Genomic DNA, 13,388 nt, shown 5'->3' with positions numbered 1-13,388 from the left:
GAGTCTCAAAGTTACAGTCTTTTTAAAACTCTTGCTTCATGATATTTTTCAAGTGTAAAAAAAAGTGGGGTAATATCAAGTACAGTAGTGATTAATTAACTTCATTATTCTTTCCTGTAATTATTTTATCAGTTTGTATTATGGATTGAAAATATTTTTTAAAACTTCCTAGTATTCTCAGATTATCACAAGCACAATAATAAATAGTAGAATCACCCTGCCTAGTACTTAAAAAATTTAGCACTACCATCTGTATATTACATGTCTTTAGACATATTAAAGAGAAAATATAAATTGACAAAATTCCACAGGACTTAGACCATTGACACACAACACATGCTATGAAATAGTTTTTCCCAGAGAACTCAAATTATTGAAATTTGTAATAAAAACAGATAGGATATCATAAAAGGCATTGCAAGAATAGAGTATTAAATGCTAACTTAACTGTTGTGACATCAAAAGCAGATGCTCAGAGAACTAGGTGACAGAATCACTAAGTCATTTATTTATTCACCAAAGTTTTAGAAAGCACTTACTCTGTGCCAGGCATAATCCTAGATGCTATTAGAGACAGAGCAGTGAACAAGACAAACATACCTTCCTGGAGTATGTTAGTGGACCAAGATAGATAAGAAAATATGAAAGGCTGAGGTAGTAGCTCAGTGGTAGAGTGCTTGCCTAGCATGTGTGAGACACTGGGTTCAATCCTCAGAACCACATATAAATAAGTAGGATAAAGGTCCATTGACAAAAAATGTTTTTAAAAAAAGAGAAAGAAAATGAGTAAAACATATGTTAGATGGTGGTAAATACAAAAATTAATAATAATAAAATAGGAAAAAAGATGAAAAGGGTGTTTAAAAAAAAGAGGAAGGAAAGAATCAAGTCATGTTGCTATCTAGGAAGAATACTTTGAGTAGAGGAAATAGCAAGAACAAAGGCCCAGAAGTGGGAAGATGCTTATTATGTTTAAGAAATAGCACATAGTGTTTGGGGCTTGTTGGGGAATTTGAGTAAGGCTTTCATGCATAGGAAATATAGCAACCAGTGGAAATAGCAGAGGGAGATGATTCCAGGGGATTAGAATAAAGAAAAGCAAAAGATAAGGAGACATGGATGTGTTAAGGATGTTTACAAACACAGGCTGGCCTAGAGTGCAACACATATAAGTGTGAGCATGATTGTGAAGGCAGAGGACTGTGGGGGCAGTGGCAGGGTTGTGAAGGTGGGGTGTGACAAATGTTTCGTCTTGGATTCTCTGGTTAGGAGTTGTGGAAGAGAGACACAAAACAGGGAGACACCAGAGTAAAAAGTCCTGTCCCTTTAATATAATCTTTATTTTCCCTGGCAAGAACAAAATCTTGCACCAGATAGTTGCTTTAGTTGCTGTAACTACAAAGAAAAAAGGTGGAGATCTTGGGATCTTTGTGGGGAAAACACTCTCTTCAAATTTTCTTGTAGTAGAGAAAAGAAAAGATATGTAAGAATTGGAATTTACACTACTGTATAATTAACATGAACTGAACTGTTCTAAAACATAGTGAATCATAAGACAAAGATGACTAAAAAAAACAGGACTAAGAAGGCAAACAGGAATTTCAATTTTTAAAGAAGGAATTCCACAAAAGAGCTGTGGATAAACAATTAAGAACTAACTATATCTAATTTTAGATAAAGAGGAGGATTCTGTTACAATCAGGCCAATTTTGAATTCAAAGATATTCATAAGGACCTTGCTCGAAATTCATCAACCCAGTACCTGGAACATGGTATACTATAAAGAACATACTATAAAGATTAAAATGCTTGTTTAAGGAATAGAAAAACCTATTCATTAGAGCTCATCTCAGTAGAATAAAGCAGTGCTGGAGCTACCTTGCACCACCTGGAATTGTTACTATTAATAAGGAGGAAATTAAACAATAGCAAATAAGTAGGAAGAAGAGATGTTTTCCTTCCATATTCCCACCTGTGCAAAACAACAACATAACCCAGAAGAATTTACTAGTTAATTCTCTCATGACACAAGGCCAATTCAGTTATATGCAGGATTGTTGTGTGGAATAATGGGCTATGAATCACATGATCAGAATCTAATATACAATGCAAAGAAACTTCCTTAACTTATATGCAATATGAGTTAACCTATACAGGTTGCATTAATGTTCCCTTTTTGAAACAGAACAAAAAGCAATCTCAATTCCTTTCCTTTTGACCCTTCAAAAACTCAGATGACTTAAGAAACTGATTTGCTTCTCTACATATTTTTTTATCCTAAACTAAGAGTAACTCACCCTCAACAATTGTCTTAAGAAATACAGTGTACAATAAAAAGACACCAGTTCTTATCCATTCATGATTATGAGATGCTGTAAATCCCAAAGAGAGGAACTGCTAAAAGTAGGAAAAAACCCCAGTAAGTTAATATCATATTTCAAATCATCATATACATATGATAAAACTTCTACCAAAAAAAGCATCTTTCTACATGAGATGATGTTTGTAACACACGTCATTTTTTACTCAATATAAGACTGCTTATAGTTACAATCTAGAGACAGGGTTTCATACGGCTTTTTTTTTTTTAAGACAAGCTCATTCATTAAAACAAGTTTTATTGTTTTTTTTTTTTTTAATGCAGACATTTTAATGTCAATATTCTTTCCTGTCTCACCACCTTCCATGAAGGATTGTCCATGCTAACGCTGGAACAGTCTTCACTACCATAACTATGCTTTAAAACCACAAAAAAGTACATCGCGGTTTCAAGTGTGGTTAGTTCTGTCTGTTGGTAGCAACAGTCCTGAGCCATGAACCGAGGGTGCTCTGAACAGAGTAAAAGGAACCCCGGTCGCTTCCTCCCCAAGATGCAACAATAAAAGCATCCTCCCGGCTCCCCATACTTGGCCAGAGGCGTCCCTATTCCCGGACCCGGCCGACCGCCCGGCCTCACCTTGTAAACGTCCCCATAAGTGCCGCTGCCGACCCTCTGGACGAGCTCGTAGTCCTGCTGCGGGTTCCGCCTCAGGATGTCCGCGGCAGGCCGCAGTGGGGCCTCCATCTTCACTCAGGGCCCGGCCCCCGCCGGCTCTGCCTGAGGCGCCCCGATTCCCGCTAACGAGGACGAGCGGCGCCGCTTCCCAACATGGAGCCTCAGCCCGCAGCTCCGCCTGCACAAGGGACGAGCAAAGGCGGGTAGGCATCGCGGCTCCGACCCGGAGCGGCCCAGCGCCTTCCCTTCGGTCCCGCGGGAGCCTAGGACTAGCGGGCCGGGATGGATCCGGTCGCCTCGTAGCCCCATTCGCGCCGCGGCCCTTCCTCCTCCCCGACCGCCCGCCGCTGCCCGGCCCGGCCTGACGTCCGCGGGCCCCGGGCCGGCTCGGTACCTGAGAGGGGCTCTTTGTTGAACGCCGCGTCCGGGCCCTACTTCCTCGACGGCGCCCGCGTCCTTGTCCCTGCGCCGGCCTGCCGCTCCGGGTCTCGCGCTGCTGCTGCCACCCGCCCGTTGCAGCGCGCGTCCTCTCCAAGACCGAGGAGGCGCGTACTGTAGCCGCCGCCGCCGCCGCACCACGTTCCCCACCCGGGGCTGCGTCACCGAGAGACACGTTCCCGGCCAGCGTGGGTCGGCGCCCAGCGGCCCGCCTGACCGCGCTGGCCGCGGGACCAGAGTGCCGCCCTGAGGCCTGTAGAGGGCACGACACCCTCGACCGCGCCGCCGCGCCCCCCAGCCCAGCACGTCTTTTCGGAGCCTGGATTTTCTCTCCTGCTCACAGAGATTAGGGACACCTCCCGGGAAATCACCGAACCGTCCCCAGATTCGTCAGGTAAACTTGGACGGTGACGGGCCGAGGGAGAAGGGTGGGCACGAGGGCGATGGAAACGCACTTCAATAAAAGGTACGTTGAGGACACTGGGCCAGAAGTAACCAGGCTGTGGGGCGGTGGGGAAGGAGGTGGGGAAGTGCCTGGTTAACTCAGCCGCGGCACACCCTACTGCACTTTCCGGTTTTGCAAACCATTCCTAGTGGTACCAGTTTGAGGCTGCACTGCTCACCTACACAACCTGTCCTTTACTGAAGGTTTTTTTTTTTTTTTTCTGAGACATTTCTGAAAGTCCCAGTTTCTAGGAAGTTTCAAAGGCCTATGTCCTTGTTGGGCACAATGACAGTATTGCATTTTTAATGATATCAGAAGTTCTGTAAGGGCTAAAACAAACTGCTGGCTCTGCCACTTCCTCAGTAAGTGATCTGGGACAAGACATTGTATCTGGCAACATCTCAACATCCTTATCTTAGCTTGAAGCGGGTAAGATTTTGCACCTGACACCCAAGAAAGAGTTATCAAGGGTTTTATAGGATTGTAAAGAGGGTTAATCAATTATAAGAGGTTTTAAAATACTTTACAATGCACAGAGTACTGAACAAGAGTTGAGGGGAGTAATTTGGCTGATATTTCACAAACTGTTTTGCAGTTTCAGTTCCAATCTCGTTCTGACCGTAGAAATAAAGTTACCGACTTCATACTGGTAATGTTATTTCTGGAGCCCAATAGAGATTTTCAATAGAAAAACCAGATAACATTCAGCCACTGCATTTACTGACTGAAAAATCCCCAAAGAACAATTTGCAGATGATGACATGGCACTTTGAACATACAATTCAATTCTGTTCTTGGGAATTATACTCCTTATTGTTGACAATATAATCAATTGTATAATGTAGAAATTAAATTCACACCTTAACAGAACAGGGAATATATGTATTTTCTTGTGCCTCATGCATAAAGGGCACTTATTTAGTGAATATAAGTAAGCCTAGACTTACATGCTCCATGGACAAAGCCTATGTGTTTGCTGCATTTGAAAAAATTGTTGAAGAACAGTTCCTTCTTTCAGAGATTCTTGGCACTTGTTTTGGTGGGCACATACTTTTGGCTTCAATGACTGAAAACCTCTTCACATGTTCTATTGGTAACTTAGTACTTATTTACTGTCCTAGATTCATTTTGGGTTCCCAGCCCATTGCTGTGCAGGCACACACACAGCCCTATTGGATTGATCCTTTCTCCAGTCTGAACTGTATTTATTCTTATTTATAACTGCATTATTCCACAGAGAATTTCAAACAGCATACAGAAATTATATACTTATTTTTATCTTGTATAAAAATAGGTAAGTGGGGAAACTGGCATGAGTTAAAGAGGGGAAAATGGGAAACCAGAACAATGCAACATATGGACCAAAGAAGAGGGTTTTATAATGTTTTTGAGATTAAGATGAACCAATTGATGGAGAGGCACAACTTTTCCTGATGCTAAGACTTCAGAAAGATTTATCTCATGAGCCTTCATAAAGTGGAAGTTCGGAATGCCTGGTTTGAGACAAGGATATTCTTCTGACATTCCTTTAAGCATGTTATTCTTGATACACAATATTTAAAATGAATTAGTCAATAAAAAGTTTGAGGTCATAGGCTTCAATAAGACTCTGGAGTGCAGATATTTTATGTTGCCAGTAATTGCAGATCCATATGCTTTATCTATCAATCCAGAAGCGGATAGCATGGAAAAAGCCAAGATTCTATGCGGTGGTTTAAAAATTTGTCTGCTATAATCATCATTTTTACTTGTACCACAAATGATGCAAAGAGGAAAACATTTGCTTAATCTAACTCCAAAAGAATTTTAAAGATTTTTTTAATGCTGACTGAGTTAATTTTAACAAGATCAATGATGTGGGATGGTTGGTAGAAAAATTCAATTTCATTATAATAAAAGTATAGTGAGTAACTTAATTTTACATCTTAAATAATGAAGCATGTAATTTCAAGATTGAAAGTGATATAAAATAAACCATTTTAACTAACATTGTAAAGAAACTCTTACAAACTACCCAATTTTATAATGATAACATATGGAATAAGAATAAATATGGTTTAATAAGTTCTTCATCCCAAATTAGTTATCACATGTGTCTTCATAATATCTGGCCTGTAAATATTTAGCTTTTAGTCTTATCCATATAACGAACTGTCATGGTTTGCTCTATACTCTGAACTGTTTTTTCCTTCTTTCCAAGTTCTTCAGTAAAATGCTAATTGTAATTTGTGGCCTCTAGTTTCAAGTTCAACTTTAGCCAAGGCTAAACAATAGAAAAAATTGTGATCATAATATTTTTATTATCCATATAGCTAAAGTTCACAATTCATCATCCAATAGAAAATGGCCAATTAAAACCTTCAAGTGTGATTGGCAGAGTATAAGGAAGACAATGTTTTTAGTCTATGGAACATATAGTTTGAGTAATATAATCTCTCTATTTTTATATTTTTGTTTAGTTGTTGATGGGCCTTTATTTTATTTATTTATTTATTTATATGCAGTGCTGAGAATCCAACCCAGTGCCTCACACATGATAGACAAGTGCTCTACCGCTGAGCTACAACCCAGGCCCTAAGTAATATGATCTTTTGGTGAACCTTCCAACATAAACTATTTGTAAAATGTAACTTTATGTGACTGAACTGACTGTTCCATAGAGTTGTTAAATATGAATTAATTTAACGTTAGAAGATATTACCACAATTATGATTTGGATTTTCATATAGATGGTATTAAACTGTCCTTTTTATGACCAATGTCTTTAAAGGCTAAAACAATATTTTCAAAGTATAGGAAAATTCTTATATTTTGTTCTGAAGAATAATAGAATATGTATCTTATTTAGAATCAGGATTCAGTCATTTTGAGAGCTTTAAGAAGAGGTGAGGAAAATACTGCACATTTATTTTTTTTAATACAGCTTGAATTGATCTTTGGATATGTTAAGAAGCTGCTGTTTCTATTGTTTTCTCACATTAAAATTGGTGAAATATGTACACCTGTAATCCTAGTGGCTCTGGAGACTGAGGCAGGATGATTATAAGTTCAAAGCCAGTCTCAGCAATGTAGCAAGGCCCTCAGCAACTTAATGAGACCCTAACTCAAAATAAAATTTAAACAGTGGTCTGGGGATGTGGCTCAATGGTTAAATGCCCCTGGGTTCAATCCCTGGTACAAAAATAAATAAATAAAAATTTAAATAAAATAAAATAAGTGAAATGTTCAGAAGCAGTACCTAAAGTGTATGTGTTCCTCACATACACTAGAACTGGGAGCAGAGGAGGACACCATGGCTGGCTGTGCCCTGTCCTACAGATACATAGCTCTTTCAGGATTCTGACAAGTTCTCCTTTTGAAGATAGGTAAGATGATAATGGTTTTCCACTGTTGTTAGTCTCAAGGTGCTTCATTATCTCTTGTTGGTTCCCTTAACCCTGTCCTCATTTTTATAAACAGCCCTTTCATTAGATTCTCTTTCTGTATTATCTCTTTCTTCCCAGACCTGTGATTGGTACAGTTACATGAATTGCAAATAGTATTAGAAAAAAACCTCAAGATGGCTTTCAGGGGTGGTGTTTTATAGCTGACAATTGCCTGTATAAACTCTTGGCCTAGGAAAATGGAACAATGGTATTCTATAGTATGGAGTGGCATCACAGTTATTTAAATATCTATTAGTAGTGACAAGAAATGGCGTGCCAATGGAGGACACAGTATTGAAAGTTCAATGTCTAGCACTTAACAGCTATGATAGTCATAATTACTAAAATTGTAGTGTCATTTGGCTGTTCTCACTGCTTTGGTGAGAACACACACATTCTCTCTCTCTCTCTCTCTTTCTCACACACACACACACACACACATGCACACACACAGAAACAACTTGGATTCCATGAGGCATGAGTAGAAAACCAGAAAGTTTCTTTGACAGCTTTGAAGAAATTCATTATCTCTCATAGTTGCCAAGCAGAAATGGCTGAGGATCAAGCTCAGGGTCTGACTATACAGGCTTTGGCGTTGTAGTGTCAAATTAAATGTGAGAGGTAGTTCTATTATGCTAAAGTAAGGGCACTAGTGGAGATCTGGGACTCTTTGACATGGGATGTAGGCATCTGAGTAAAGATAAATGAGGATGAGACTCTGAACAAGAGTTAGAGCTTCAGCGTAGCCAGGATGGAGAAGCCCAAGGCCTGGTCTTGGAGGAGAATGCTTGTACACTGAAGATGTTATAGGATCTTACCAAATACTTACCTAATAGATGTTGGCACTGAAAATAACCTCTGCAGTCTCAAGATAACACCTGAAATTAAGATTTTATGTATTGAGTTGAGCATCTAAGAATCCTTCTAAGTGGGTTACTTGAAGCTTTTAATTAATAATAGCTTACAGTTTATTCTGCTTGAGATGCCAGAATTTCTCATACTGAGAGTAAGGAATCTAAAGGTTCAGGGAGATGGGAATGTTGAATTTATTCTATTATGTGCATCCTGCTTAGTCATGTTTATTCATTCCACCTCTAGAAGAGTCCATAAAACTTGCTTTTATCAAGATATTGAGTGGGGAGGGCACAGAAAATGTGACTCTTTTCAATAGGTTGGAGATGATAATGCCACTGTGAAATATTGAGATAATGGTAAAAGTCAGGTGGCATAACTATCAAAGACATGTTCAGTACAATTACTGTGATGATCCTCATGAAGAAAAGATATTCAAGATATTTGATTGCAAGAATATAGGATGGATTCCCAAGTTTCTAAAAAAGCATGCTTAAGCACTGCTTTATATATGTAAAGAAAAAATTCTAGGATTGATGGACAGAAACCTAAAGGAAGTCACTATTCCAGAGATTCAAGACATATTATCCAATTCCTGGTCTTAAATCAGTTCACAAACCTGGAATCCTTTAATTAAAAGAGAGGCCATACTCCTTTGAGGAAGGATCCTGTAGTGCAGGCAAGTATAGAAAGCAAACCTTCCCTGTGGCCATTTCCAGAGGAACCAATGGATTTACCAGGATGATTGTGAACTGAGGAATACGCAATTCTCATACCTTCTGAAGACTAATAGATAATGGCACTGAAAATAACCTCTGCTGTCTCAAGATAACACCAGAATTATTCTAGTGATCAGAGTAGGGATTTAAGAAAGTCAAGTATTTTCTTGATTCAGATCCATTTCATTATAGAGTCCAGTGGAATTAAAGATCCATTCTGGGAATATTTTTCCAGTTCCAAAATGTATGTGGGAATAGAAACCTGACATGTTGTTTATGATTGTGAACTAAGGAATGCAGAAGTCACATTCCTCAGGACTACTACAATTGATGGGGCCAAAAGTAATATCTCAGCTAATCCCTCCCCTGTGTCTAAGTATAAAATTGATATTATACTTTATCACTGGGAAAATTAGAGATTAGTGCTACCATTAACAATCTGAAAGATAAAAATCTTTATCTTTTAATGTATCTGTTTGGCTTATGCAATAGTGTCTTAGTTTATTTTATGCTGTTATAACAGTGGAAAATTCATAAAGAAAAGAAATTTATTTCTCACAATTGTGGAGGCTGGGAAGTCCTACATCAAGATGCCAGCATCTGGTAAAAGCCTTAGTGCTGTTTTATCCCTTAGTAGGCAGAAGGGTAAGAGATTGCTAGTCTGCAAATTTGAGTGGGGAAGAGAGGAGCAAACTCATCCTTTTATCAGGAACCCACTCCCAAGATAACAGCATTAAGCCATATATGAGGCAGAGCCCTCATTATCTAATTTTCTCTTAAAAGTCCCGCCTTTCAATACTGTTAAGTTTAGAACACATGAACTTTAAAGGACACATTCAAATCATAGCAAATCACTGAATTAGCTTTGGAAAATGGGGATTATTAAAAAATTAATCAAACATTAAAACCAATCATATTTGTAGTTCTACATGTAGGATCTTTACTACAGCAAATCAGTACAACCCTTGGCACCTAGAATATAGCCGTTGACCTGAAACCCAGAATGGTTTTTTTTTCCAATTCCCATCAGCTGAACTAATCAGAAGCAATTTACCTTTCTATGACTGTGATAGCATTATCATTGCCTTACTTTTTCTGCTCTGTGATAGAGTATCATTTCAGAGGGACTTTTGTTTCCTTGATATCCACCAGAACATCATGATAGTCTATTATTTTGATGGCATTATGCAAATAGGATCTGATAAGTAGGAAGTAGCAACTATCCTAGATACTTTTAAAAACACTGTATCTTCCAGGTATAATATAATGGTGCTCATCTGTATTCCAAGAGTCTCAGAATGCTGAAGTTCAAGGCCAGCTTGGGTAACTTAGCAAGACCATCTTAAAATAAAATAAAAAGGGCTGGGGATGTAGCTTAGTGGTAAAGCACCCCTTAATTCAATCTCCAGTACTGCAAAAAACAAAAACCCTGCACATGATCTTATTTCCTTAAGGGGCTCATGAACATTTAGCTGAAGAAGAAAAAGTTCTAGCCTGGCTCATGATATGTGAGCACCAGCTTGAAGTAGCCAGCCACTGAATTATGGCCCCATTCCATAATTGAGTGGTCCTGAGAGATAGTGATGAAGAGAAATTCTCCCAGTGGACATAACTTTGAATAATGCATCTAATTGTCCTCTTTGTTAGGAGAAGAGTTGGCCTGAGGTATAAATTTATAATGATTTATGCTTAGTAGCTAATAGGTTGGTCAGTGACTTGGAAAGAAGAAGGTTTGCAATAAGAAAGTCATTGAGAAAGGTATTATGGATGGATTTTCAAAATTGCCCAAAATGTGAAAATATTTATGAAGTACATTGCTCCCCACCACAGGACATATATTCTGATAATCAGTTATGTATGATGATCTGTCCTATGGATGCCAGTGAGCCTCTTTACCCAGTCACTCTAGTGCTTGCTTAATGAGTCTATATGGCAATAGGAATTTAGGATAAGAGTAGATTCAACAACATGGACTTCTGCTTGCCATGTATAATTCAATTACTGCTACTGCAGAGTGTTTGAACTGCTTATAGAAAAAGTCATTGCACAGACTCCAGTATGATATTGTCCCCAGTATGATCTATCAACCATATGGTAGAAATTTAATTACATTAGATCCCTTCTATGGAAGGCAGAGTAATTTACCTTCCCTGTCTATAAACTACCAGCACCACAATTCATGGACTTCTAGAGTGCCTTATTCATCACCAGGTGTCACAAACAGCAGGATCTTTGAGAAAGAAACTGATTTTACTCTGGGGAAATTGTGGCACCATGGTTACGTTCATGGAATTAGTTGATTTTACCCCAAACCCATCACTTAAGAAGTAGCTAGTTAGATAGAATGGAGGAAAGGTCTGCTGAAGAATCAGTTGTATTGCTATATGACAGAGAACTCCTGTGAAGATATGGTATAGGAATTAATCCTAGTAGTCCCTTTATGTTGCCATTTTCCCTATATTCAGAATGTATGAACCTGGGAACTAAGGGGTAAATGTCGGAGTGACTCGTCTATTATTCCTAATAACTTGAATTTTTGTCTCCACAGTCTTGGAGCTTGCTGGGTTTAAAGACCCTAGTGTCCAAGGAACAGACACTTGTACCAGATAACACAGTTATAATTCTATTAAATAGGAAGTTCAACTGACCACCTGGCCATTTTGGAGCCTTCAGACCACTGAACCAACAATTAGAGAGGGGGGTCATTGTACTAATCAGGGTGATTGATCCTAGTTATCACGGAAATTGGTCTTGCTCCACAAAGGCAATAAAGAGGGTGCTTCTTAGTAGTCACATGTCTCCTATTATTAGACACTGGGAACTTGCTGCAACCCAGTAAAGATAAGGTCACTAAGGACTTAGAGACTATAGGAGAGAAGTTTGGGTCAGTTCACCAGATGAGGTATTAGTAGAGGGTAATGAGGAAAATGGAAGCTATAATTATTACCATGGGCTATGGGCCCAATAACTACCCTTTCTCCTCTTTCTTTACTATTAGAACCTCAGCTTGATTGACTTTTTTCCAATGGTTATGTCCTTCAGTGGAGACTGAGACATTCTCCCATCCTGGGGGATAAATTTGAGTCTAGCCTCATTCTTCTTATTCAAGAAATACTTTAGGATTGGACAATTCTAGACAGTGACCAGAAGGAAAAGTCTGTCAGCATGTTCCTAGGAAGACTTCTCTTGCTCTTATCAAGGTGCTTATGACACAGACATGCCTTTTTCTGTTTAGGTGTGGCAACCTGCCTCTAATGACTGGAATGCAAATGCTGTTTTAAAACTATGAGAGAAGCCAGCAGTAGAATAGAATCCAATGCACTGAGGATGCTTTACCTTTTCTGGATTGGTCTGTGCTTAGACATGGTTATTTCCCAATATCTTTTCCCCCTTTTATATTAGGCACCCTAAATTTTAGTTACATACATGGTATATTTATTAACTAGGTGGAACATGGTAAGTCAATGATATTTGAGAAGAGATGATATATGAGAGTTTTATGAGAGTAAGTATCCTCCATTTTGTTTAAGCTAGTTTGAGGTACATCCCAAAACATTCTGATTGATATAAATATTTTTGCTACTTACAGAGGGAGGGAACAAATGGGGGCATCAACTACTAGAAACTCCTGATCAAGGAAGCCCTTTACTTTTTTCTTTATTAGAGCTTTATAGTTATACATAGTATTTGTATTCATCCTGAGAAACTCATGTGTGGAATTCTATTTCAGTTTCTGCTCCCCTTTCCTTCCTTCCCTTTCCCTCCCTGTCTCCTTCCAGTCCTCCTCCCCTCTCCCTTCCTGTGCTTTACTAGACTTCCCTTCTGGAAGCCCTTTACTTATGATAGTATAAAATGAGCAACTTAAAGGAGCCAACAGAAGAAAAAATAATTGAAGACACAGAAGGGAAAGAATAATTTATGGATTAACATTTTAGAGAAGGAAGGAAGAGGAAGAGTACTTAATACATATGGAGGAATATCATTTTTAATTGAAAATAAGCTTGACGTTTGACTTTAAAAAAACTTTATAAGATATAATTCAAGTACCATACAATTCACAATTTAAGTTGTACAATTCAGCAATTTTTATGCTCTAATTTCTCCCCAATATCCCATACTCCGCCTATCAGCCCTAAGTAACAATTAGCTTCCTTTTTGTATATGTAGATTTTCCTATTCTAGGAACTTCATATAAATGAAATCATACAATTTGTGGTCTTTGTGGCTGGATTCTTTCACTTGGCATAATATTTTTCAGGCCCATCCATGTTGTAGCATATATTAGTACTTAATTTTTTATGACCAAGTAATATTATGGTACATGAATATAAACCATATTGTGTTTTCCCATTCATTAGTTATTTAGAATTTGGGTTATTTCTATCTTTGAATATTATTATTGATCTTGTTATAAACTTACTGTGCATGTTTTTGTGTGGACATATTTTGTAATTTCCTTGGGATATATATATATATATATATATATATATATATATATATATATATATATATAT

At 38.3% G+C, this 13,388-nt stretch overlaps 2 protein-coding genes across 2 annotated transcripts in view; one reads left to right on the top strand and one right to left on the bottom strand.

Moving 5' to 3' along the window:
* Positions 1–3,531, bottom strand: part of Map4k5 (mitogen-activated protein kinase kinase kinase kinase 5) — a 106,367-nt gene extending 102,836 nt beyond the window's left edge. The window contains exons 1-2 of the mRNA XM_015487254.2: positions 3,390–3,531; positions 2,957–3,173 (exon numbers count right to left, since the gene is read on the bottom strand). Of these exons, the coding sequence (XP_015342740.1) occupies positions 2,957–3,064 (108 nt within the window). The 5' untranslated portion in view covers positions 3,065–3,173; positions 3,390–3,531. The remainder of the gene's footprint in view (positions 1–2,956; positions 3,174–3,389) is intronic.
* Positions 3,532–3,633: 102 nt separating this feature from the next.
* The window catches only part of LOC125615228 (atlastin-1-like), a 38,710-nt gene continuing 28,955 nt past the window's right edge, over positions 3,634–13,388 (top strand). Inside the window, exon 1 of the mRNA XM_048798616.1 lies at positions 3,634–3,827. The gene's annotated coding sequence lies outside the window, so the exon portion shown is untranslated. The remainder of the gene's footprint in view (positions 3,828–13,388) is intronic.

This window comes from Marmota marmota, unplaced genomic scaffold (genome assembly GCF_001458135.2).
Source record: "Marmota marmota marmota unplaced genomic scaffold, marMar, whole genome shotgun sequence".
Classification (NCBI taxonomy): Eukaryota; Metazoa; Chordata; class Mammalia; order Rodentia; family Sciuridae; genus Marmota; species Marmota marmota.
This window is presented reverse-complemented; position numbering and strand designations above follow the sequence as displayed.